Source organism: Acomys minous (assembly GCF_964271855.1).
Source record: "Acomys minous genome assembly, chromosome: 4".
In the NCBI taxonomy this organism is placed as follows: Eukaryota; Metazoa; Chordata; class Mammalia; order Rodentia; family Muridae; genus Acomys; species Acomys minous.
Window position 1 is genome coordinate 8151468 of NC_140486.1, and position 24978 is coordinate 8176445.

Below are 24978 nucleotides of genomic sequence, written 5' to 3' on the forward strand. Positions count from 1 at the left end.
CAGGATTGATCTTCCGTCTGAAGACAAGCACTGTTGGCCTTAGGCCGTCATCATTCTCCCCCACTCTGTTGCTTGTAACTTTCTCATTGAGATGAGCTTTAGCCTTGGTTCTGTAGGAACAGTGGATCAGTCTTTTCCTTTGACTGCAAGGTCCTGAAGACACTCCTTTATTTAAATGACCTGTTCAACACGCTCTCTGGCCACTTGGCATTGTTTTGTATATAGAGTGAACAGGGCCCAGGCACCTGTCACCCACACAGAAGCAGCAGAGACCCATAGCAATGTGCAGTGGCTGCTGTGCCTCCCCTCAGGACATTTCCTAGATCTTCCAAACCTTGAAGAGCTGTGCAGGTCTGATCTGCTCTTTGTCTTGGTCATCTCTATAACAAGACTACTCATGTTGCTCAGGGCCTCCTCATATATTGGGCTGTTAATGTATTCTGTGCTAAAATATTTTGAGACTGTAGGCAGGTCAGTTATAATTGCATTTCATTACTGTACAGCTTTCACGAGAATTGATTTTATAATTTAGTGTTTAATCAATTTGTATTTTGCAACATTTTCAGTAATTTTATAATTTTCTAAAAGTTTCATATAATTTTTATTTATTTCTACTTGAAATTTTTTATGCTGCTTTAGTTTTTTAAATTTTTTATTTTATGTTTGTTGTTATTTAAAAATAAAATTCTAGGCTGAGGTTGTTGCTCAGTTGGTAGACCAGCATTCACAAAGCCCAGTCTTTGATCTGCAGTACCACATAAAAGTGCATAGTGGTGCACTCCATAACTTTGGCCCTCAGAGGTACAAGGTTCTCCTCAGCTACACATAGAATTAAGGCCAGCCTGAGATCGTGTGTGTGTGTGTGTGTGTGTGTGTGTGTGTGTGTGTGTGTGTTGTATCTTTGATATCACATTTATATCCTCATTGCTCTTCCAGTCAAATGTTACAGTGACAGACCTGACAGGGTTCAGATGTTGACTACTTTGACTAGCTAATCACATTTTAAACAAGAAAGATCGTAGCTGACCTCGTGCCTGCTCTTAGAATTTCCCTGTTGTCTCCCATGCAGAGAGGTCAGTCTCCCAGCTTTGTAACCAGAATGTGTGAACACTTGACACCCAGTTGGTGGCACTGCTGGAGATGCTGTAGCATTTGGGACATGGGGTCTGACTGGTCAGCTTCAGCAAGTGGGTGGCAACCGAGGCAGGAAGGAGCTGAAGGAGCAGGAGCAGTGCTATCAGGAAGGGTCTTGTGAGACACTCTGCCCCAGTTAGGAGTCAAGCAGGAATGATAAAAGAAAGCTAAGGTGCAGTCTAAGCTGGAAAGGGCTGTTGGCTTTTAAGTTGCTGGAGATCATAGCAGATAAAGAAACTATTAGTTGTACTGTTTGTCACGCAATGTAAACTGAAAACTAAGCTTATGTGTTAGTTGTTAGTTATCTATATGGAGCTAGTCTTGTCAAAATAAATTGGTTATCCATTTGGTTTTTGTTTGGCTTAAGCAATTTTACCTTCATTTTACCCATGGAACATTAACAAGTGAACACCAATAGTCAGCTAGCCCACCCACACTCCCTGTAGGAAAGCCTTGGGCTTCCTACCTGCTGACTCTCCCCTCTTGTGTTCCTAACTATGCAATGTAGGGCCACATTTTTCTTCTGAGCAGGAAGCCTTTGCCAACTGCCTCTAGGATGTGAAGGTCCTTCCTGCATCTCCCAATCCTTGCAGAGCTGTGCCTGACCTGGCTTGTCCTTGATCCTGGTCAGCGTTAGTGTTTGTTGCTATTCTGACCTTTGTTCTCAGCTGAAATACTGACCTCTCAGGAGAGTCTACTTAGAACTGGGCTGTTCTGGGTTCAGCCATGAGCAACATTCATCCAAAATTAGAACCTGTTGACTCTATTTTGCCATAAGACAATTCACTAATTACTAGAATTTTAGCTCTTTTAGTTTAGGGCAACCTTTTCGTCATTATGTGGCATGCTTGTTTTTAACAGCTAATATGTGTAATTACATTTAAAATAAGTGCGCTGCAAGTGCTTTAACAGCATTTCGATATTGGTGCTGTGACCTAGCAGTTGTCTTCTGGTGGTTGAATAATTAATTTGTTTCTAAGAGCTTTTGAGTTTGATGCTTGCATAACACAAGGGTTTCCTTGTGGAAGGTCTGCTGGCTTCCAGTGACCCTTTGCTGCCATCTGGTTCAGATTCCAAGTGCTCCGTCATCTGCTGTTAATTGCTGTCACCTGCACACTGCAGTCCCTCATCGCGGAGACTCTGGGAACAAGTCACACTGCCTTTGGGGGGGGGGGGTGCTTGTGCACTTGTAGATGCACCCCTAAGAGGGAGACAACAAGCTTACAGAAGAATTTTAGGTCAACTTCTATTTTAATACCTAAGGTGTGAGAAAAATGGTGACGATTTGATGAAAGTGATGAATTCACTACACCCAAATGGTTTGGCTGCTTTATGATTTGTTTTGAATGGTTCTGGTGCTTAGTGGCCTATTTAGGCTGCAAGATTGTCTCTGTGCATTTGACAGAAGACTTCTGTAGCCTTCTTCCCACAGATGATAAGCTTGCGCCCGGGCACTAGCCTGTAGCACCGTATTATATTAATGTATTTTACGTGTAATTTAGAGAACAAGAAGAATATCCTGATTTGAAGTCTAAACTGTCCCCTGTGGCACTGGCACAGCTGATAATCGTGAATGAGAAAGATGTGTATATCAAATAGTTTACAAAATGAAGCCAGCTGTGTTTCCCTACATACTGTGGCTTCCTGACATGCATCATTAAACCTTATTAGCTACTTCCTTTTACAAAGATTCTTGTAGTCTTGAACATTGCATATTAACATTTTCTGCCCCTCCAACTGGAAATTATTTGCTTTATTGTAGAGTGTCAACTTGCTCTAGTTTCTGATGCGTTCTAATTGGTACTTTAGAGTATAATCATCGTGAGATACCACGCCATGCATTTCTTTATTTGGAAATTAATACAGACCTTTTCACTTTATCTGTCAATCTGAGCAACTTTTCACACAATTCCCAACTCTTGAGATTGCTTACAAGCCATTAAGTATGAAATGGTTCATAAAATGTCTGTAAAGACATAAAGTAACACAAAATTTTTAGATGGTTTAAAATAGTGTTACATTTGCCAAGATACCAGCAATAAAGCTTTAGACAGTTTTAATAATAAAAGGGTGATTAAGGAAGATGGAAAGTTTATTTAACCATATTACCCTTATCATTTAAATGTTTCAGCAAATCTTCTGAATTCTATTTTCCTTTCAAAACAAAAAATGCAAAAGATGAGGTCTGTAGATTTTGGAAACCAAAGAACTGATTTAGAGGTGGATGTTAGATACGAAGGCTTCCCTTCATTGCTTTTCTCTTTCTTTGCTATTCTGTGACTGCCATTCTGCCGTGCTGTCCTAAAAATGAAAATGTTTACCTCTTATTAACTTCTGGTTAATAGCTACTTAAGCTGATGTGTGGGTGGGACAGAAAATGGCAGAAACTGGTTGTTCAAGATGATAGTAATTCTGAGGTGCTTCAAACACTGGCCGGCATTTTATATTTTCTCATGTGTTTTAGGTTGTTATTATAAATAGGTACTGTGCATCTAATTGTCAAAAACTTAATGATTTCACTGAAAGTGTGCTCTCCTAGGTTTGGCTACAGTGACATTTCAGTCATAGACCTTTTGAGTCAGCCCTTGATTTTAAAGCACTCTTGTTGGTGTTTTGTAGCGATGGATGTCCGGGAGAATGAGGAGGGGCCCTTCGTCAGTGGTCCACATATCACATAATTCCGTCCTCCACAAAGCATTGGGGGAGATTCAGACCCATTCTTTGGCACAGTGACAGCATCAGAGCTGGTTTCCTGCACGCGTGCCTTGCCTTTCTTCTGAGCTTCGGCACAGAAGGGCTCTACCAGAGCTGCATGGAGAGTCTTAAGCTGCCAGTGCACAGTTAAACACCCAGGAGTTTTCTGTCATCCTCTTGCTACTCCAAAGATGTTGTGACTCAGAATTAGCAACCTCAGATGACTTAGCAGAGTTCCACCAGGGAAAACAGACATTTTGCAGAAACTCAGAGTGCACACCTTGGAAGCCTGACTGTATGTTCAGTGATTTCCGTAACAAGTCTTGATAGAGTCCAGAATTTTAGTAGTATTAAGAAACTATTTTAAAATACAAGATTGTATTCTATTGAGTAATAAGTTATCATCTTGAAGTGACTATTTAGGAGTCACTTTGAAGAATCCTCCTCCCAGGGTATCTAAAATAAGAAACTTGCTGCGTGATGGACTCATACTTGCACATGTGCCCTCCAGAATAAAGATGCGTTAATAGTATCTTCAGATTGACTCTTAAAGATAGGGGACTCAGTGAGCAGAGATGAGTGCTGTAACGAGGGCAGTGGCTTGACTGGGAACCTGTTGTTGCTTGGGTATATTCTTGTTCCAGTGGGAGCTTGCTGACCCAGTCAGTGTGCTGTCTCCAGACAGTAAAGATTAGGCTAGTGTTCTACTTCTTAAATACAAGGTAAATAATATCTATTAAAACACATACAAAGTTGCCAAAACAAACTGCATGTAGCCCACTGCATGGATGCAGACATTTAAGAATTAGTAGTTTATATCCCAAAATGAAAAATAAACCAACATAAGAGGGGAAAAAACCCCAACTACCCTCTAGTATCACACACATATGCACAAAACAGACAGACAAAAAAACCTCAACAGAAAAAACAAACATACAACCTACTCAGCATCGAAAAGGGTTTCCCCAGAGCAGGTACAGTGGATAAGCCAAGCAAGCCAAAGGTGGCACTGATGTCCAGGGATGACCTGATGTGGCCATGGAAGCCTGAACAAATGAACTGGGTTTCCCAGTGCAGAGCATCCGTCTCGATCATGATAAAGCTGGCTGTCTTCTCAAGGACATAAACACACTCATCTGAATGTTATAGACAACACTTTTTTAAGTTTAAAAAAGTCGTAATAACCCATGAAGTGGTTCATCACAGTTATCCAGGCCATTCTGTCTTTAAAGAAAGGGCTACACATTGTCCTCGGGTTGCTGGGATTTGTGGAGGCATATGTAGCTCTGCCTCGCTGACTTGGCTAATGAAATACTAGCATCGGGAGGTGGAGGAGGAGGTGGTGGTGGTGGTGGTGGTGATGGTGGTGGTAGTGGTGTGTGTGTGGTTTTTTTGTTTTTGGTGGGTTTTTTTTGTTTTTTTTTGCCATTGTACACATACAAATGTCTGCCAAAGCATTGCTTCCATACTGACAAATAATTTTTACCAAGTAGGTGAATTTGTAACAATAAAATCTTTGATAATTCAGAAAGACTCTAGGAAATTCAGAATTATTGAGTCTTCATATATCATAATAACCATAAATGTCAATTAATGGGGGAGGGGCCTGCTTCTAATGTAAATTTCATGACAAGAACATTATGTCACATGTAACTTACAAATTTTACTTAGTTAAACTAAGCTGCTAACCAAATTCCTGACCTGAGAGACCAGTTATGTGGATGGTACTGAATACTGAGAGTGTAGTATCAGTGGATAGCATCAACTGTTGAAGTAATTGCTTGAAATTGGTGGGTGATTTGGTCAAACCATGTAAAACTGAAAGCTTTCTCTATTGTGACCACAAGAATCAGATAAATACATTCAGGGTGTCCAGACCACTCTGCAAACTCTTGGTGTCATTTCACACACTTGCCTTATACCCTCATAGCATTTTTGAGTGTGTGTGAGGGATGGAGTGGGGGGGTGGGATGGTGGTTCAGATCTTTAATAGGATTTCTTCCTTATACTAGAAGAGTTTCATTCAGGGACATCCCCCAGCCCTATAATCCAGAGTGTGAAAGCCTACCAATTCTTTCCTAATATTCTGCATGATAAAAAAATATTTAGGTCAACTCTGCTGTCCAAAATAAATAAATGAGTAAATCCATGTGGTTAAAGTACTGAACTGGTGATAAAGCCGTGCTTTAGAGAGAGCTGACTCCAGGAAGACACCGGGCCAACCTGGAGCGCCCTCTGCTGGCAAAGCTTTGTCATGACATGTGCTTGGCTTTGCTTCTCTCTTAAAACAGGGGCATGCAGAGGGAATGAGTGAAAGGCCAGTATGAACTTGGTGCAGAGTGTACTCAAAATGTAGAGTGGGGACGAGAGGGAGAGCTGACTGTAGGATCTAGTCTCCTTTTATCACCATCATTAGAAGTACTGCAGGAGTGAGGTGCCTTAGACAGTGATGGGCTTATTGTCTTCATACCCAGTGCTAGTGTTCAGTGTCCTTTGTGTATATGAAGTAAAGATGAAACTTCTAGAGCCTTTACAGGTTTACCTTATTTGTTTTTGTTTTAAACACAATTTTGATGTTTTATGGTTGAAAATTTTAAAATAAATTGTAATTAGTTAAAATAAAAAATTTTTAGCATGCCAACATGTTAAATCCATTGTATTGTCTTACATTTTCTGGCATTTTGCATTTTGATTATATTTCACTAAAAGTTCTAATGTCAGTAAAGGTTGCTAGCCAGCAGTCAACAGGACCAGTCCATCCATCTTGAACATACAGAATCAGCACAGACTTTTCAGAAGAGACCAGAGACTTGATGCATGCGTGAACACATGCCCTTGGCTGCTGGACTTATGTGCTTGGCTGCTGGACTTGATGCATGCATGGGCACATGGACTTGGCTGCTGGACTTGATGCATGCATGGACACATGCACTTGGCTGCTGGACTTGATGCATGCATGGGCACATGGACTTGTCTGCTGGATTTGATGCATGCATGGACACATGCACTTGGCTGCTGGACTTGCATGCATGGACACATGGACTTGTCTGCTAGACTTGATACATGCATGGGCACATGCACTTGGATGCTCGACTTGATGCATGCATGGACACATGCACTTGGCTGCTGGACTTGATGCATGCATGGACACATGCACTTGTCTGCTGGACTTGATGCATGCATGGGCACATGGACTTGGCTGCTGGACTTGATACATGCATGGACATATGGGCTTGTCTTCTGGGCTTGATGCATGCATGGACACATGCACTTGTCTGCTGGACTTGATGCATGCATGGACACATGCACTTGGCTGCTGGACTTGATGCATGCATGGGAATATGTCATAGGAAAGGCCAGAGCCAGTGTGTAAGCACCAGCATTTTGAGAACTCGAGTACCTTAGTGCTCTTTAAGGCAGCAGTGACTGTACCTGCGGTACCAGCAGCCAGCCATTCCCTGTAGTGAAGTCCCATCACAATGTGCATTTTTCTACATACCAGGATAGAAATGGGGCCTACCTTGTGTGAGATCCACTTGAAAGCCTTTTGTCTCCTGATTATGTTTCTCCTTTAGTGTTGAAAGGAGCTTTCCTTCTTTGTTTAGTACTTGATACTTGTATGTTTTTGTTTATATTTTTAAATTATGATGACCCTGTGTGTGTGTGTGTGTGTGAGACTATGTACATTTTAAGTCCAAAGCTGCTGTCAGTTGTTACTCCTCAGTCACTTTGTGTTCTGAGACAAGCTTTCTTCAGCCTGGAGCACAATGACTCTGCTTGCCTGCTGGCCAACAAATCCCAAAGATTGTCCTGCGTCGCCTTCTCAGCAGGAAGTTAGAGAAGTGTGCTGGCCTGCTAGTGCACGGCTGCTGGAGGCCGCGCTCAGGCCCTCCTGCTCCTGCTGCAGCACGTCACCAGCTGAGCAGTCTCCTCAAGCAGCCCACATCCTTAAAAAGGAAGGGAAGCAAGAAAAACATTCTATATAATAAACTTAGGAAGCCTAGATAAAACCCCAGACTGTGAGTGAAAAGTCATCAAGGTTTATTTGTAGATAAGAACATGGGTTATGAATTATTTCACAGCAGTCTATAGAGTTTGATATTTTAAGGTAAATATACTATACTATTGAACATTGTCACACTGGTACTTACGTAGAAAGCTCTTAAAGCACAGATTATTGAGCCAAAAGACAATAATGGCCCAAAGAAGCCCTTCTTATTTCGCAGATCACTGGGCGGCAACAGTAATCGTCAGCCACATCGCCAGCGTGTGGCCAGCTGCATGGCTGCAGACAGTTAAGACTTAGTAGTTTATATCCCAAAATGAATAAGTAAACCAACTCAAAGTTGGTAGCAAAAAGCTACCTCACTTTATCATTATTTGAAGTGGTAACTTAAGAAAGTTTCTGCTAATAATTGAAGCTCCATTATAGGAAGTTACTGATGTAAGATTTAGGGATTAGATGCAATGTGCAGCTTTCATTTATTTAAATACAAACACAGATCTTAACATTACTTTTTCATTCTTCATATTGGCCTAACTATGATAGTACAAACTAATTTTTTCAAAGATATTGAAATGAAATATTCCTTTTATAGGAATCCAGTTAGATTCATAGCAGTTCTACATCAGCGTTGTATTATATCTGAACAAAGAGACAATAGTTGGTCCACAAATAGCTGGTAAGAAGATATTACCAGTTCTGTTTCCTCCTTATACATCTTGTTTAAAGACACGCCTGTGTTTATGGAGTCTCCAATGAATTAAACACTTTATCAGAAGCTTTTCTCTTTTCAACTTGCACTGTATTCACAGGGAAGGCATAGGGCAAGTTAAAATACATAGTTTTCTTCAAGGGTGTAAATTGGCTCTTTGAAGTTTTGTGATTCTCAAATGCTTCCATGTAAGAAGTGAGCACATGTGCCCCTTAGTGGGTTGGTAAGAGGGCTAGTTCTGTTCTTTGACTCTAGGGGTGATGGTGCCAGCAATTACTGGTACTTCAGAGCTATGTTCCATGTGGTACGTTTTTAAAAAGGGATGGAACATCAGGTTTTATAACGTAATAGGTGTGCTGTAGTTTGGTGTGCATATTGATTTCTTAGGAACTTAGTCTATGCGAGCACTTTTAACTCTGAGATGGATGAGAGTGGTGCTGCTCTACAGAGATAAGGTCCGATTCTCATGCATCCTGTGCTCATCTAAAAAAAGAAAAAAAGCAACTGACTGATCTTTTCTTGATTAAGCAGGAGAACACCGTATTTACCCTTTATTGTTGGTATAAACCATTATTTTACTGAGAACCATTAGCTATTTAAAACTTGGTACATAAATTAAAGAGGAGCTAAATGGATTTGTGATCGTTGCCATTAGTAGCATTTTAGATTATACAGGCAATTATTGTGTTCATTATCCTAGAACAGCCCCTTTGCAGAGCCATTGTGGTTGTCTTAGGCATTATGCACAAATTTTCCCTTGGAGATTAAAATTTCCAGTAGCGTATTTAATTTTGTTATCACAGTTGTTTCAAATAAAACAAATATTATGACAAGTAGAAGAAAATTTGCTTTACTAATATCAGAACTTAGTAGTAAATGTTAGAAATTACTTCTAGAATATTTAATTTACCTTTCCTCATACAGTCATACTTCAAGTGATTAATAATGTATTTTAAGGTTAAAACAGTTTTACAATCATGGCAGAAGGTTCTGGCTTGTTCAGGTGTTTAAGAAATTTTTTAACTATGAGGAGATAGTCAAAGCCGAAGGTGACACTTTATAGAATCTGTGACTTTGTAGTTAACTGATTTTTTTTTGAAATACTTTTTTGAGTCTCTCTTACCTTTTAGATAGAGAAACTTTTAAAAGTGTTACAGGGAAATTGGATATTAAAAGCTTATTAATTAAAAGTAATTTGTTTTTTTTTTCAAACAAACTAGTATTGAAAACATCTTTTTTTTACTGCTGCCCTTTCTTGGAATTAATCAAAGTCAGGGTTGCCATTCCCGTCAAGGAAGGACAGAAAAGGCATCCTGAGTGCACATGAGGGTAACTCTCAGCCTGCTGGTGGTGAGTGGCCTCTGACCCTGCTGTGCCTGTCCTCACAACCGTCTCTTCCCTGGAAGAGTGGGAAAAGGGAACAGTATTTGGTTGGCTTCAAAACTGTTACCCACCGGTGGGCAGTCAGTTCCATCTGTCTTGTCAATTAGGAAGGTATTAATGGCGTGGATTATCTGCATAGCCTGTGCGGGGACGGCTTTTAGTGTTCCCATCCCCTGTGTGGCATTCATTTCGCAGAGGGTTTGTGCAAGCTTTTGGCCTTTCACTACTCTGATGCAGGGGGAAGTGTGAGGCAGTGGTTATACATTTTGCAAGACAGTAATTCTTTATTTTATTACAAAAAAAAGGCCAACTCTGGAAGGCCAGATTAAATCATTCCTTTCACTTTTTAATGGGATTTGGATGAATAGAGTAAAATATGCACTTTGCATTCATTGATAGCATCTTTAGGTTGAGGTAATTGAGTCTTTTTTCCCTGACTGAATGAATAATGACTTCATCTGATCCTCAGTGAGGCCTGAAACTTAGACCGCCTTTGTCACAGCAAAAAGATCTGGGCTTTGAAACATGCTCTACTTCCCTAGCTTAATTTTTCTTCATTTTAATCCAAAACCCTATTTTTCTCAATAATTCAAGCATAAACTATGTAGTAGTGAAGTAGCGGAAATCGCATGCTATTTGTCCTCCTTGTGCTGCTTTTTAAATGGAGCTGATAAATCAGCCACTGAGCTCTGCACTGCCCCATTCTCCAGGGAAGGGAACCGGCGCTGGGGAACTGTCAGGACTCTTGAATACCGCTGCTCTCAAGGGAAGGAGGTGCTTGCTGCTCTGTGCAAGACCTGAAGGTGGGAAGGCTCTGCCCAGCCCGAGGGTCGTCCACGTCATGCGTCATTTACTGGGCGCTCAGGCATCTGCTCCTGAGAGCTAGAGCACATGTGCTTAGGGGGACTGAGGGCTGGGAGTCATCACTCTCCAGAGTTCCTGTTGAAATGACCGCCTTGTGCAGAGGGGTTCTGTGTCAAGGCGCGGCCCTTGTGTCACCATAGAAGTGAGGTGATACTCTGTGGGTGTGGATGCCAGTTGTTCTCCTGGTTTCTGTAGAGTTTTGATCGTGGTGTATTTCCCAACATAGTTGAGATGTAACCTGGACAGGCAAGCACCGCGGTTGGGTGGTTCTCTTTCACAGGACATGTAGTACTAGCGTGCATCTTGCTTTTTTTAGTCCACTCTTTCCAGCAGGTAAAAAGGAATTCTTATAATTAACTCATTTTCATAACCTTAGAGTCCTGCACAAAGTATAGGAAGCATGTAATTACTTGTTTAATTAGTTTTCTTTGCAATGTACTTAATGAGCTTTCTGAGAAACTTGTTTTTTTCTTTCTAGCAGTGGCTTCTCATGGTCTCATAAAAGTTTGTGGCAAATGTTAATCCAAACTAGATTTGAACTAAATTATGCACCATGGGAAAAGCTTATTTTCCGAGACTATGAAATAAGCCATGTTAGTTCAGCTAATTGTCAAATTTTTACATTTAAGAGATAGAATTTTATTTTGCTATATTTTTAAAAAGATTTTGACGATCATACTCTCTTTCCCTCTCCCCTTTCCTCTCTCTATTTATTTTCCTCTTCTTTTTTCTCTCCTTTTCTCAACCTCTTTGCTCCACTTTCTTTTCTTTCAAAAGCTGTCCCAGATTCCAGGGAAGTTGAGGTGGCAGAGAGATGCTTAGCTTGATGGCACTCAGTCTGCTGTTCTCACCGCCTGAGTCAGGGTCCCAGTTCAGCCCTACACATTGTTGCAGGCTGAATCCGGCCAGGGGCTATGAGCTCATCCTGTACTGTGTGTGTGAGACCAATAACCTAGCTCCTCCAACTGCCCTTGCTCTGTGGATAGTCCCATTTCATAGAAGAGTTTGGTGTTGGGCAAGATGTAATGGCTCATGCCTGTTTTTCAATATTTTGGAGGTAGAAGCAGGAGGATCAATGTAAGTTAGAGGCCATCCTGGTCTATGTAGAGAGTTCCAGGTTAACCAGGCTACATAGCAAGAGCAAGGTCTTGACTTTAGAAAACAATAGATTAAAAAAAGTTTTTTTTTGAGGCTAGTCCCCAAAGTCACAAAGCTTATCTTAAGAGTAACTGGATCCAAAGGTCAGTGTACAACAGTAAAAACAGCCCACTCTAGCCTTTGAGAGTCTGAGTATTGTATGGTACTATCTAGTGTCCTGCCTTTCCCAGAGACCTGTGAAGAAGCTGCTGATGGCTCCTCATTGTCCAGTAAGGAAACTGAAGGCCCAGGGTTATACCCTCAGGAGGTGGAGGCCGAGTCCAAGTGTCCTCAGCTGCTGTGGGCCTCTACTTCTCCGCCTCCTAGTACAGCTCCTCTGTATTAACCTCAGGCAGCACCCCTCCTGCCCACACACTGTACTGCACTTTGGTCTTTATGGGTTAAGTAGGGAGAAGCCATCCACAGAAATTGCCAGGGCTCAAAATTGGAGTTGCACATTTCAGTAGAGCCAGGTTTTGTTCTCTTTACTTTTAGGACAAGGGCTTTTAGGGCATCCGTGCTCCTTGCCTCTGAAATCAAGGAGAAATGGCTGCTTTCCATGGTGTGATTTTCATTACATTTATGTGCTAAGCTACTAATCAATCCACAGGATGAATTTCAATGTAGTGTGTCACACACTGGAGGAATCACAAGTGTGAGACTTGTACAAATTAAGCAGGTTCTAATTCTAACTGACCTCTATGCTTGGCCTCTTTGTTTGTAAGTTCTTGCAGAGACTTGAAGAGTGGCAGACAAACACTGCCCTGCACTTGGCAACTCTGGACCTGAGGGGAGGGTGTGCAAGGGATACTTGAGTGTGACAACAGGGATGCCTGTCTGGCCTGGCATGCCACAGAAGCTGGACTTTTTTCCTCACAGGAGTTCTGATGTAGGCCCGGACATGGGGAGGGCTGCCCACACCCTGCTTTTGTAATTCCTGCTCTAGTCATGTTGGCACCATCCCATTATCTATCACGCAGCAGATGGGGCTGTAGTGGTGGGCTTGTTCCCTCTGGCCTGCTGTTTGACCAGCAAGTATTTCCCGAGACTTCTCTACAGGTCACAGCACATTTTCATAGAGTCTACATAAACCTATGAGAGACTTGCGATGAGAAAATTAAATATTTTGTGTTGCATTATTGTAAAGACTTAAAATCTTTCATTTTCTCAAGCTATCCTTTTCACATATTCTGACTGGGATGACAGGGATAGGGGCCTGTTTAAGCATGTATTAATGCTATACCTTTTTTTTTTTTTTTTAGGTTGGTTTATTGGACCTTGAACTCAATCAGCTGACAAAGGCGCTATTTCTGGCTTTAGTTGTTCTTTCTGTTGTTATGGTAACCTTACAGGGATTTGCAGGCCCATGGTACCGTAATCTTTTTCGGTTCCTCCTCCTCTTTTCTTACATCATTCCCATAAGGTAGGTTTAAAACTAAAAGAAGACAAATGTCTCATTTCGTAATGTGTGATTTTGATGAAATTGTGTTATCACATTGTGAAAGAAGTTACCTAGTCAGAGCTGAAGAGGAAGGGGCCAGGAACCCATGTTATCTCTGGAAGTGGAGTTTGAAACATGACTCATTTTGCTAGAATAATTCAGGGAGTGCCACTTTTCCTGCTTCTAACAGTGCTGTCTCAACAGTTGGTAGACACCTGCTGTTCAAACATAAATATCAATCTGAGAAGAAAATTTTTGCTCATTGCTGTTTTATTTCCAGTTCTCTAGGCCCTATGTACATTGTTAACATTGATAATTACCTATATTAAAAAGCCAGTCCTAGTGGTGTAGGCCTGTTATCCTTAGCCATAGTCAGGGTGTTAAGGCCTGGCTACATAGCAAGTTCCTGTCTCAAGAAACAAACCAAAATGAAGTCCCCACTGTATAGTAGGATTTGATAGATGGTTCAGGTTCGCTGAGATGCTGACCAAGGCACTCTGCAAAAGGAGTTGGAGATTGGTGTATTAACAGTTAATATTCAGTACCTGTTTAAAGACTCATAATAAGCAGTCACAAAAATGGTATCTTTAAAAAAATAGCCTTAGTGTGTTTGTGTGTGCTATGCTTACACAGAGAAAAGAGTGAGAATTTTCTTTATGAGTAAACCTTGTGAATAATGAAGTCTGAATCTAGACCATTTGTAACTTCAGTTAAGGTGACAGTGTTAAAGGCAACAAGACTCCTGTTGCTGCTGACATTGCTATTACTGAGTCACTGCTTGTGTGGATAGTCTTCACTTTCTGCCAGAAACTCCAAGCCAGCCAACTCCCTACCTGTGGCTTTGGGAAGCGTAAGCCTATACCAGGTTGCCGTTGTTGTCAAGCAGAGCCTATCTCCAAGCCTTGCCTCACACATAGGCAAGAATAGCTAAGACCCATTTACATAGTTAGCTCTTTACACCTAGCTGTACTGTGCACAGGAGGGGCGCAGCTACTCCTTTGTCAATCCCAGACAACCTCGTCACCATCACTGCCGCCTTCTATCTAGTGCCCTCCTTCCCACTGTGTGCACACTGATGTTCCCTCACACAAACAATGCCCTCTGTCACTGGGCATCAGCCAAGGAGAAGACTCACTTGTTGAATGGGTAAAAAGAATGCATTCCTCACTTAGGAACTCCAGCTTAGGCCAGCCACATGGGCTGAACACCAGTTCTGAAAGAAGGAGCTCCTCCTGCAGCAGGCTGTGCCAGTGCCAGGCAAGAGGCCACAGCTTCTTAGTGCCCAGAGCAGAGTGACAATTCTTAACTGTGGGAACAATGACACCAACTTCCAGACGTGTTGGTAGACACTGAAATGGAACCTCTCAAGTTACAAGTACACTGGCATTTGTTTTTATCTGGGTTTAATGACAAAATATTTTAGAACTTCTGGAACTTATCTCCAGATCGTCATGGCACCTTAGTTTTGCTGCTGTTTGCATGATGCATGCAGCCATCATATATGTTCCCTGTGTGCTTAGAAATACTTGTATTCTGTGGAGTGGATTGTACAGATGTCACTAGATGGATCACCTGCATGCTTCCTGTTAAAGGAAATCTCCCTAACTTTGTAAGTCCAGGAGCTCTCAGTGTGATCGTGGTCTACTATCTGTCACCACATGTCTGCGGGCCTGGCCCTGCTCGCTTGTGTGTGAGTGGAAGGCTGTGGGAATAGCTGAGCTGGGGAGTCTTGTCCGCCAGCTCTTCATGCTCTCTGCATTTATTACAGTTAAAGGAATCAACTGGGTTTTCCCTTTCTTGTTCTACTTCTATATTTTTTTTATACATTTTTTTGCTGGCATCTTTTTTCTTAGTTTTATTTATTATTTATTTATACAGTATTCTGCCCACATGTGTGCCAGAAAAGGGCACCAGATCTCACTGTAGATGGTTGTCAGCCACCATGTATTCGGTTGCTGGGAATTGAACTCAGGACCTTTGGAAGAGCAGACAGTGCTCTTAACCTCTGAGCCACCTCTCCAGCCCATACTTCTATATTTTTGTGCCTTTTGAATTCTTTAAAAGTGTTTGTCCTTGTAATTCTTTGCATTTTGCCCTATAGTTTCCCTAGAAGTGTTATCTTACACACATAAAAGTCCATATCTTTGCTTTTCTTTAAAAATGATTCAAGGACCTTAAGATATTTGAACTCTAGCACCCCATCTCATGATTGAATGTGCTCCCCAATCTCCCTCTCCCTCTCTCTCTCTCTCTCTCTCTCTCTCTCTCTCTCTCTCTCTCTCTCTCTCTCACACACACACACACACACACACACACACACACGGTAGTATTTAGCTCTTCTGTTTGTACACATCTGTCTGTTCTTTGTACGCACACTCGAGGCTTGCAGGCGAATTCTAGGACTTGAACTTGTCCACACCGTCCTGGGGTAGTGCAAGGTTCTAATAGGAAATTGTCCTGTACATCCAGGACAGACAGAATGTGGGCTTTGAGCAATGCCAGTGTCATTTACCAATCCTCATAGGGATTGTGTTTGAAATAAGTCTTGAATGTTTTTATTACTTCTGTCCTTTCTTTTTCATTTTATTTATAATTAAAACAATCAAAAGTGACTATAAATAGGGGTGATGTAGGCCACAGTCAATGCAGCAGGCTCATTTGGGCAGCACAGAAGCACAGTAGCCCAGCACCCTGACCCTCTCGTGCCCTGCCCCTTGTTCTTTAGCCCGCTGTGCCGGGCAGTTTGTTGTCAACGTGTCACAGACCAGGGTCACCTGGGAAAGGGATATTCAATTGAGAAAATGTCTTCATCAGATTGGCCTATAGGCAAGTTTGTGGGGACATTTTCTTGATTAATGATTGATGTGTGAGGACCCAAAGCATTGTGGGTAGCGCCACCCTCAGCAGGTGGCCCTGGGGTTAAATGACAAAACAAGCTAAGTGAGCCAGTTAGCAGTGTTTTCTCCTGGACTGTGCTACAGTGTCTTCCTCCAGATTCCTGCTTGAGTTCCTGCCAGACATCCCTCATTGGTGGACTGTGCTTTGGATGTGTAAGCCAAATAAGCATTGTCCTCACCAAGTTGCTTTGGGCCATGGTGCTTATCCCAGCAGTAGGAAGCAAACCAGGACACATGTTGCCTGTCCAGGTGCCCTGTGTGATGACAGGCAGCAGAGAAGACAGAAAGGAAGAAAGTTTTAAGCCTTGATGGCACTGCCTGCCGCCCTGCACCCCTGCCGACTGCTGTCCGTGCTCACTTGTGCAAGGCAGCTGCTCTTACCTCTTGAAGGGGGCATTTCCCTGTCTTCTTGCATGGACGCTCAAGATGCTCCTTGTGATCTTCCTTTGGGCTGGTTTTCTAAAGTCTGTCTGGAATGTTTTATGTTCCATGCAGACCGCTTCTGCCTGATAGTGGGAATAATGCTCAAGAAAGCCTTTCCTCTTAGTTCCAGGCACGTCTGTTAGGATATGGACTGGAGTTTATAGACTGTCTCCTTTTGTCTCTATCTTAAGGAAAATAACAACATAAGATACTTGCCCCATTTTTCTTTTATTCACTTAATAAACAAAGCTAGTTACTTTGACAAAATTATGACTTTGGAGGATTGTTGGAACTAAAAGTGATTTTTGTTGGTTTTATATTTGGATAGTTACTTGGGTTTGTAGTGAAAACAGAAAATACCACTTAAGAAAATAAGTGCAATCTCACTATATGTAACTATATAAAACCTTCTGCATGTTTAGAACTGGGAAAATGGTCAGTGGGTTCAGTGCTTGCTGCCTCATGAGGAAGTGAGTCAGGCATGGCACCACTCACACTGAAACCCCTGGGGTGGCTGGTGGAAAAAGGAAGACTCCTCAGGCTGGTCAGTCTTTCCCAACTAACAAACTCCAGGTCCAGTGAGAAACCTAGTCTCAGAAAATACAGGCCTGGTAGCACTCAGAGAAAGAATAGGAAGGCTACTAAGATGAGACTTGATAGGTTGTGACCATATGGTGGGGGAGGAGGTCCCCTTCTGTCACAGACCTAGAGGATGGGAATAGGGTGAAAGAGAGAGGGAGGGAGGAATGGGAGGAGCCAAGCAAGGGGATAAAAATTGAGATGTAATCTGAATAAATTAATTAAAAAAGGAAAAGAGAAAGAAAGTACAGTGGAAGGTAAAAAAGGAAAACACTTGGTGTTCAGTTCACCATTGTGCCCTCCAAGCACATAGACATGCCCACTACACATGTGCATGTGTGCTCATGAACACACACATACATGCACACCCTTTTGTATGTTTAAGTAGACACATGAATATACACATATGCCTATCTTTCTGTATATATCTTTGCACATACATGTATGCATGTATCACCATACACTCCAGTTTTAGTCTCTGTGGTCTTTTAAAACACTTGCTTACAAGATGATAATACTGAGCTGTCTACCATCTTCCATGCTCTAGTTTTTCAGTGAGCATGTTTATTTATCACATTCATCTAGGTGTGTTGAGCCTGACTAGACCATCTTGAAGCCTTTCCTCACATTAGCTTATCATGAGTATGCCCACTTCCATACAACATACCACCTTGGTCCGCACACCTGGCCCTGCAGTTGTACCAACTTAGCAGAAGGAATGAGAGCTGTAGAGTGTGAAAAACATAGGATGCTTATTTAGAAAAGTGAGGTTTATCTGTAATGAAAACAAGTTTGTTTTCCTGTAGTTGAGTTTCCATAAAATAAGGATAACAGTTCGTTTTAGCGTTTAAATGTGCTTTTGGACTTTCAAATGCATGTTATTTTTCAGAATACATAAATCTAGAAAGTAAAGTGCTTTTTCCTCTAGTGGTCCCTAAGAATCAGAAAAATTTTCAAGTTTATAAAAGGTAAGCATTTTATTAAAATTGTTCTGTAGAATGAAATACTTTTTAAGCTACTTCATAAAATTTACATTCTTTTTTGTTTTGTAGGGTTTTTTTTTCAGATCACTCGTGATTTAACTGTAATATTTCTGTCATTCAAATATAAATATTAACACAATTTATGCCTTTTAGTAATTGTAAAATGAGCACATATCCCTTCAGTCCTGCGCTGTCTCCTAACAGGAAGACACCAGCACAGTTCTTCTTAGCACATGTGCACATTCGGGGACCCTAGAAATGTCAAGTGTTTGCCGTTCCTTGTCTGTTTTCTTGAGATGCTTTAAAGTGGTCCATGTCATAACTGGTAAAACTGACTTCTCAGTGCTGAGTCAGAGACTTGCTTCTGCCTAAGGCATACATGAGCAAGAGAGGCAAAAATGCTCTTAGACAAGGAGATAATTATATCCCTTGTGAGGCACACTTAAGAACCTCTTGTACAGCCAGTGCCTTTCCTGATGCACCGAACTGCAAGGCTGTTTGTGGGTTGCAGGAGACAGAGTTCCTCTTTCGTTTTGGTTATGTCACTGAGTCAGAGCATGTGGGAGGCTCAACAGTGACATGCCTCGAACTGGCGGGCTGAAGACTAGATGGCACAGGTCCTATCTGAGCCCTGCACCCTGAAAGCTGGAATAACAAAGGTGCCAAGTGGTTTGGTACAACAGTTGAACCAAGGTTGGCAATCAACTTTCATTGAAGGAAATAAAGTCCTTATCAATTTCTGCAAGTTACTGTCCATTCTGGGACATTTTACAATGGTTTTGCTTTGTTTCCTTGTCCAGTACCTCTTCTACCTGAGAAGGGTTCCCTGTCTTCTGATGAGGTCTCACAATGGAGCAGGTAGCTAAGTCTTAGACAGCGTGACTAGCTCTGATCCAGTATCGTACTCTGCTGTATCCACTTACGTGTGTGCTTTGAGAAGTCCTCAGGCTCTTCTCATCTCTGTGACCTGTACATGCACACACAGCCACAAAGAATGTGTATCTAAGAAGCCCCTGTATGGTAGCCTGGTGCAGCACCCTTTTGAGCATTAATGCTTTTACTGTAAATGAAGTATGTTCAGTTTTATTTTTGGCTGACAATGGTTCTGTGTGTTTGTGGGATACAGTATAATGCTATAGCACCTGCCACATGGCTGAATGTTGTTTTCATGGATAACGTCTTGCTTTTCTTGAGTGTTGCATGTACATTCGCATATGTAAACATAATGTGAAATTTTTCTTGTTTAATTGCTTTATATAGTTGAAATCATATTGAAGACCGCCCTTTTACAATTTTGCATCTTATGTTTACTATGGCTCCATATCCATTTCTTATAGCTTGCCATCCTCAGTTATAAATCTACCACTGAAGATGTGTCCAATCTTCTAGTGACAAACTTTACCTGTTCCAGTGATGCTCTGCATGTTCATGGACACACACATGAGCATCTGGTATCAAGAGTCTAGGAATGGAATTACTTGGCTATGTACTTGTTTATGGCTTTGCTGTATTTGCTAATATAGCCAGTAATCGTCTGAACCATGGTACCAAGTTAGCATTCCATTATTACCATAGACCATGGTTCTCGGTCCTCCTAATACTGTGACCCTTTAATACAGTTCCTCATGTTGTGGGCACTCCCAACCATGAAATTATTTTTGTTGCTATTCATAACTGTAATTTTGCTACTGTTATGAATTGTAATTTCCTGTGGTCTTAGGTGATCCCCATGAAAAGTTCATTCAGAGTCTCCCAAGGGGTCGTGACCCACAGGTTGAGAACCACTGATTTAGACTTTCTCTGTTGTGAATTTTCTCAGTTATTTGCGTAGTCTTGGACAGTTTATGCTATGGTTTTTTTTTTTTTAATTTCTGTTTTGCTGGCATATTTTTCTGTAGCTTGAGGTTTTTACCCAGAAAAATCACTTCTGATTTTACCTTGTTAAACACAGAAGTTCTTGCAGTGCATTGTCACACTGGGGGTCCTCTGCTCCAAGACCACGTTCTCCTCTCGCTGTCTGCTGAATGCCAGTGCTCTCTCATTTGACCACAGAAAGTGATTCTGCTCTCTTGTGATGCTTGGACTTGAACTCAGGCTTTCAAGCATGCAAAGTGCACATTGTATCACAATGATACACTCTGGCGGAGGGGACAGGAAAACAGGGGGTTGAACTCAAGGCCTTGCCCATGCCAGAAAACTTGACATTTTGGTGGGAGGTTGCGGTTGAAACAGTATTTCTCTGTATAATCACACTGGCTCTCCTAGAACTTGCTTTGTAGACCAGACTGGCCTCGAACTCATAGAGATCTGCCTGCCTCTGCTTCTCGACTGCTGGAATTAAAGGCATGTGCTGCTACTCCAGATTCAATAGCTGATTTTTAAAAAACTGAGTATGATAGAATTTTCAGATCCATTTTTTTCTAATTGTCTCAGCACTCTTTGTAAAATAAAATAAATAAACCTCTTTTTTCAAAGACTTGGTACCAACTCTGTGATGTATACATTGCCTGTTGTAGACACCCTGGTCTGTCTGCAAACTAGTTAAGATGCCCTCAGAGTTGGGCAGTGCTTAACACAGACCTTTCCTCCTAATGGTCTTCGATTTTTATTTTATTTTTTTAACTTTTCCTGGTCATGAATCTGCTATACCTCTTAACTTTTTTTTATTTAATTAATTTATTCAGATTACAACTCAGTTGTTATCCCAACGCTTGTATCCTCCCATTCCTCCCTCCCTCCTTCTCTCACCCTGTTCCCCTCTCCTAGGTCTGTGACCGAGGGGGACCTCCTCCCCAACTATGTGGTCATAGGCTATCAAGTCTCATCTTGGTAGCCTGCTTATTCTTTCTTTGAATGCCACCAGGCCTCCCCACCGAGGGGATGTGGTCAAATATGGGGAACTAGAGTTCATGTCTTAGATTTCCTCTAAACTTTTTCCACAGCTTTTATTAGAGCAATTTATAAATATTTTTATATTTTTAAATCTTATTATAAGTTTTTTTTTCGAGTTCTATTTCATCTCTTTCTGGTATAAAGAAATAGTGTTTGTTCCTATTAAATAATTGGATCTGACTTGGCAAAACATTGTTGGCTTTAACTATTAATCTTTCAAACTTTAAATATTCATCACAGAATGGAAGAAATATTCCTCGTTTTAATCCTTTGCACCATTTATTTCTCTTCTTGTTAACAGACAAAAATGTTGTATATTATTCAATAAAGGTAAGAATAATGGGCATTCTTCTTTGTTCCTATTATCAAAATCAAAGCATTCAACATCTAAACATGCTATCTTTTTTTTATATAAAAAAAACTCTTTAAGATATTCATTTTTTAATTACTATTTGCTGAAACTTATTTTCAGGTCATAAAACAATAAAAAACATTTCTTGATCTCTTCATAACATTTCTTGTTTAAAATGTTTTTTTAAAATACAGTCCATGCTGAGTTATAGTGATTGATTTCCTAATGTCACAGCAGTTTTTTTATCTCTAGGGTAGGACCTGACATGGTGTTTCACTGGATTCCATTCACACATGGTTCCTGGAAGGTTTTTCTATCAGTTTACACGAGTGATAATACTTGTAATGTTGTCTTTTCATGCCATTGTTTTTTGTAGGCTAGTATCAAGATTATATAGGATCATAGAAAACAAGGATGACTCCCTTTTACTTGTCCCTAAAATTTTTACATTCGAGTTGTCTAGCCCTTAAACACATGCATGTCGAGAATGCTCTTGTGAGTCTGAAGTTTCTCTCTGGAAAGACTGGATAAACTTGCTGGCAAGTTTAGTTGGCACATCTAAAAGTTTTCTAGAAATAGGTTAACGTCCAGTGCGCTGGGATGGCAGGCTCCTCTACCACACTCTGTGTCATCATTTTTGTTCTCTGATCTTCCTGGGTTTTTGTTTGTTTTTTGTTTTTTGCTTTGGATGTTTTCAAGCAGCTGGTTTTAAGTTGGTAGGTTTTTGTAGATGCACACTGTTATCTGTGTGAGTTTTCCTCCTCTGTGTTCTTATTCGCTTCACAATATTACTTTTGTATTTCTACTTTGCTTTAGTCTTTTTCCTCATGATCTAGATGTCGAACTGAGTAGAGTTGAGCATCTCCTCCCCTTTTGAATACATGTATTTATATCACTAATCTCTAAATATTGCTTTAATTACATCTTTAAGGTTTTTATGCATAGTATTTTTATTATTACCAAGTACAGGGTTGCATTTGGGTTCTGTTTATTGCTTTTTAGATGGGATCTCATGAACCTTAACTATGTAGCCAGGAATGGCCTAAAACTACCTGTCATCTCCCTCACCACCACCACCTCCAGCTCCCAAGGGCTGGGTTACAGAAACAGACAAAGACAAACATTCAAGCCAAAGCAGGCGCCATGTTGTGTGGAAAAGCTCAACTCCAGAAGCTGCCCATACAGCGTATGACTGCCTCACAAAGCTGCAAGCCCGAAACGACCTAACAAGTCAGGGGGCTTGAGGAGAGGGAGTGTAAGAAGGGTGTGGCTGTTGAGGGTCAGCTAGGAGTGTGGACATCTTGCTGGACCTAGCATCAGTTTGTGATGTACAAAACTTAGCTGAATCTTTGTAGAGGCTGGCAAACCTCCACTCAAGTCTGTGTAGTTCATTTGACAGTCAGTTCCCTGCTTTGAAGAAGTTACAGAAACAAGACTCAGTCAGCCTGCTGCATGAAAGCTCCTAACGGTTCCGAGGCTGAAATCTCAGGTGCCATGGTCAGGGAGCTAAGAGTTTGCAGTGTCCTGTGCCCAGCACAGAGCTCAGCCGGCCTGCCTTAGTTCTCTTTCTTCATGAGGTAAGGTTGCTCACCAGCCCCACAGGCACATAGCTTCACTTTCTACAGTTTAGTTTCACTTACCATGATCAGCAAACATTCTGAAAAAGACCATATCCTGTTACTTTTATTATAATGTATTATTTGCAATTATATTTCATTGTTATTGTTAAATACTATAGCTAGTTGATAAATTAATTTCACTAGATATTACATAACAGTCCAGTCTTTGGTTTCAGACATCCAGTGGGGATGTTGAAACATGTTTCTGATGGGTTAGAAAGATGGCTAGGCATAGAATAACACAGAGAGTACATACTTTTGCGTCTTTGAGCCCCTTATATTGGGCTTTTCTGTCAAATTGAATTTAATATTTTGATGCTTGGTGTCTTTCTCGTGTTTGCAAATACATTTACTATTATACTGAACTTTTGATTTGATTGTGGTACTTCTAAAACCTCATAAGAATGAGGTCATGCATACCATGACCTTTGTGTGAAAATCAGAGAACAGCTTGTGGCAGTCAGTATTTCCCTTCCACTCTGTGGGTCCCAGGGCTCTATCTCAGCTGTGAGGCTTGCACTCCGAGCACATTTACCTGAGCCATCTTGCTTGGTCCAAAGTCTGCTTTCCTTTGAAGCCTTGGTCAACCATTAGAGTCAAGGTCGAGTCAGGCTTTAGTAAGAGATCACACAACTACAGATATACAAGCTATACCTAACATTAAGCGTGTTGGCCTGACTTCCTCCACCTGGAGCATAGAAGATGTTCGCCAGAGAACTCCGGCAGATGAGTTGGCAGGAGTCCATGCTAACTAGAATATACGTGTGTAAGATTGGTCTGTGTTGGCACTTGCTAGAAGGCAGATTGCCGGAAAAGGTCAAGTGGGATTTTGAGTACTAACCCTGGGCTATACATTTCCCTAGGCTTGGTGGCACAAGGCTGAAATTCGAACATTTTAGGTACAAGAGTTCAAGTCCTACCTAAACTTCAAAGTAAATTAAAAGTTAAGGAACCATTTAGACAGGCCCTGCCTACAACTGGAGATACAGCCACGCACCATGGGCATAGCTCAGTGGTAGCGCACTGTGAGCAGGAAGGCGAGGAAGTGGCCATATTGACCTGTTTCACACATCTAAGGTTAGACGTCCCTTGGGCAGTAATACTCTCCAAAGCCAGCAGGGACTCAGCTGGACCTGGAGGTGACAGCTGCATTGTGTTGCCCAGACAGTTCACCAGGGAAGAGCTGTTGTGCTGTCTGCAGCCGCCCACAGTATGTCATCAGAATGAGAGATGTGGGAAGATTCCTGATAAAACATGTGGCCTTCAGCCTTAGACTTTATAGGAAAGGGTTTTAATTTCATTTGGTAAAAGTTCTAATGAAAACTAATGCAAACTTGCTTTGTTTAGAACATTTACTGCGATGTTTAAACTTTTTAAATGTCATGGGTATAGGTGTTTGTTTGTTTGTTTGTTTGTTTGTGTACCACTAGTATAATTGGTACCTGAAAGGCACCAGAAGAGGGAGTCGGAGAACTGGAGGTACCAATGTGTGCGGGTGCTGAGATGAGAACTGGAGGTACCAATGTGTGCGGGCGCTGAGATGAGAACTGGAGGTACCAATGTGTGCGGGCGCTGAGATGAGAACTGGAGGTACCAATGTGTGCGGGCGCTGAGATGAGAACTGGAGGTACCAATGTGTGCGGGCGCTGAGATGAGAACTGGAGGTACCAATGTGTGCGGGCGCTGAGATGAGAACTGGAGGTACCAATGTGTGCGGGTGCTGAGATGAGAACTGGAGGTACCAATGTGTGTGGGCGCTGAGATGAGAACTGGAGGTACCAATGTGTGCGGGTGCTGAGATGAGAACTGGAGGTACCAATGTGTGTGGGCGCTGAGATGAGAACTGGAGGTACCAATGTGTGCGG

At 41.6% G+C, this 24978-nt stretch overlaps 1 protein-coding gene across 6 annotated transcripts in view; it reads left to right on the top strand.

Annotated features, from left to right (window-relative positions):
• ATP9B (ATPase phospholipid transporting 9B (putative)) overlaps window positions 1-24978 on the top strand; it is a 193618-nt gene that overhangs the window by 104956 nt on the left and 63684 nt on the right. For all 6 annotated transcript variants that reach the window (XM_084780966.1, XM_084780967.1, XM_084780969.1 and 3 more), the window contains one exon: window positions 13190-13350. In XM_084780966.1, the coding sequence (XP_084637092.1) occupies window positions 13190-13350 (161 nt within the window). The remainder of the gene's footprint in view (window positions 1-13189; window positions 13351-24978) is intronic.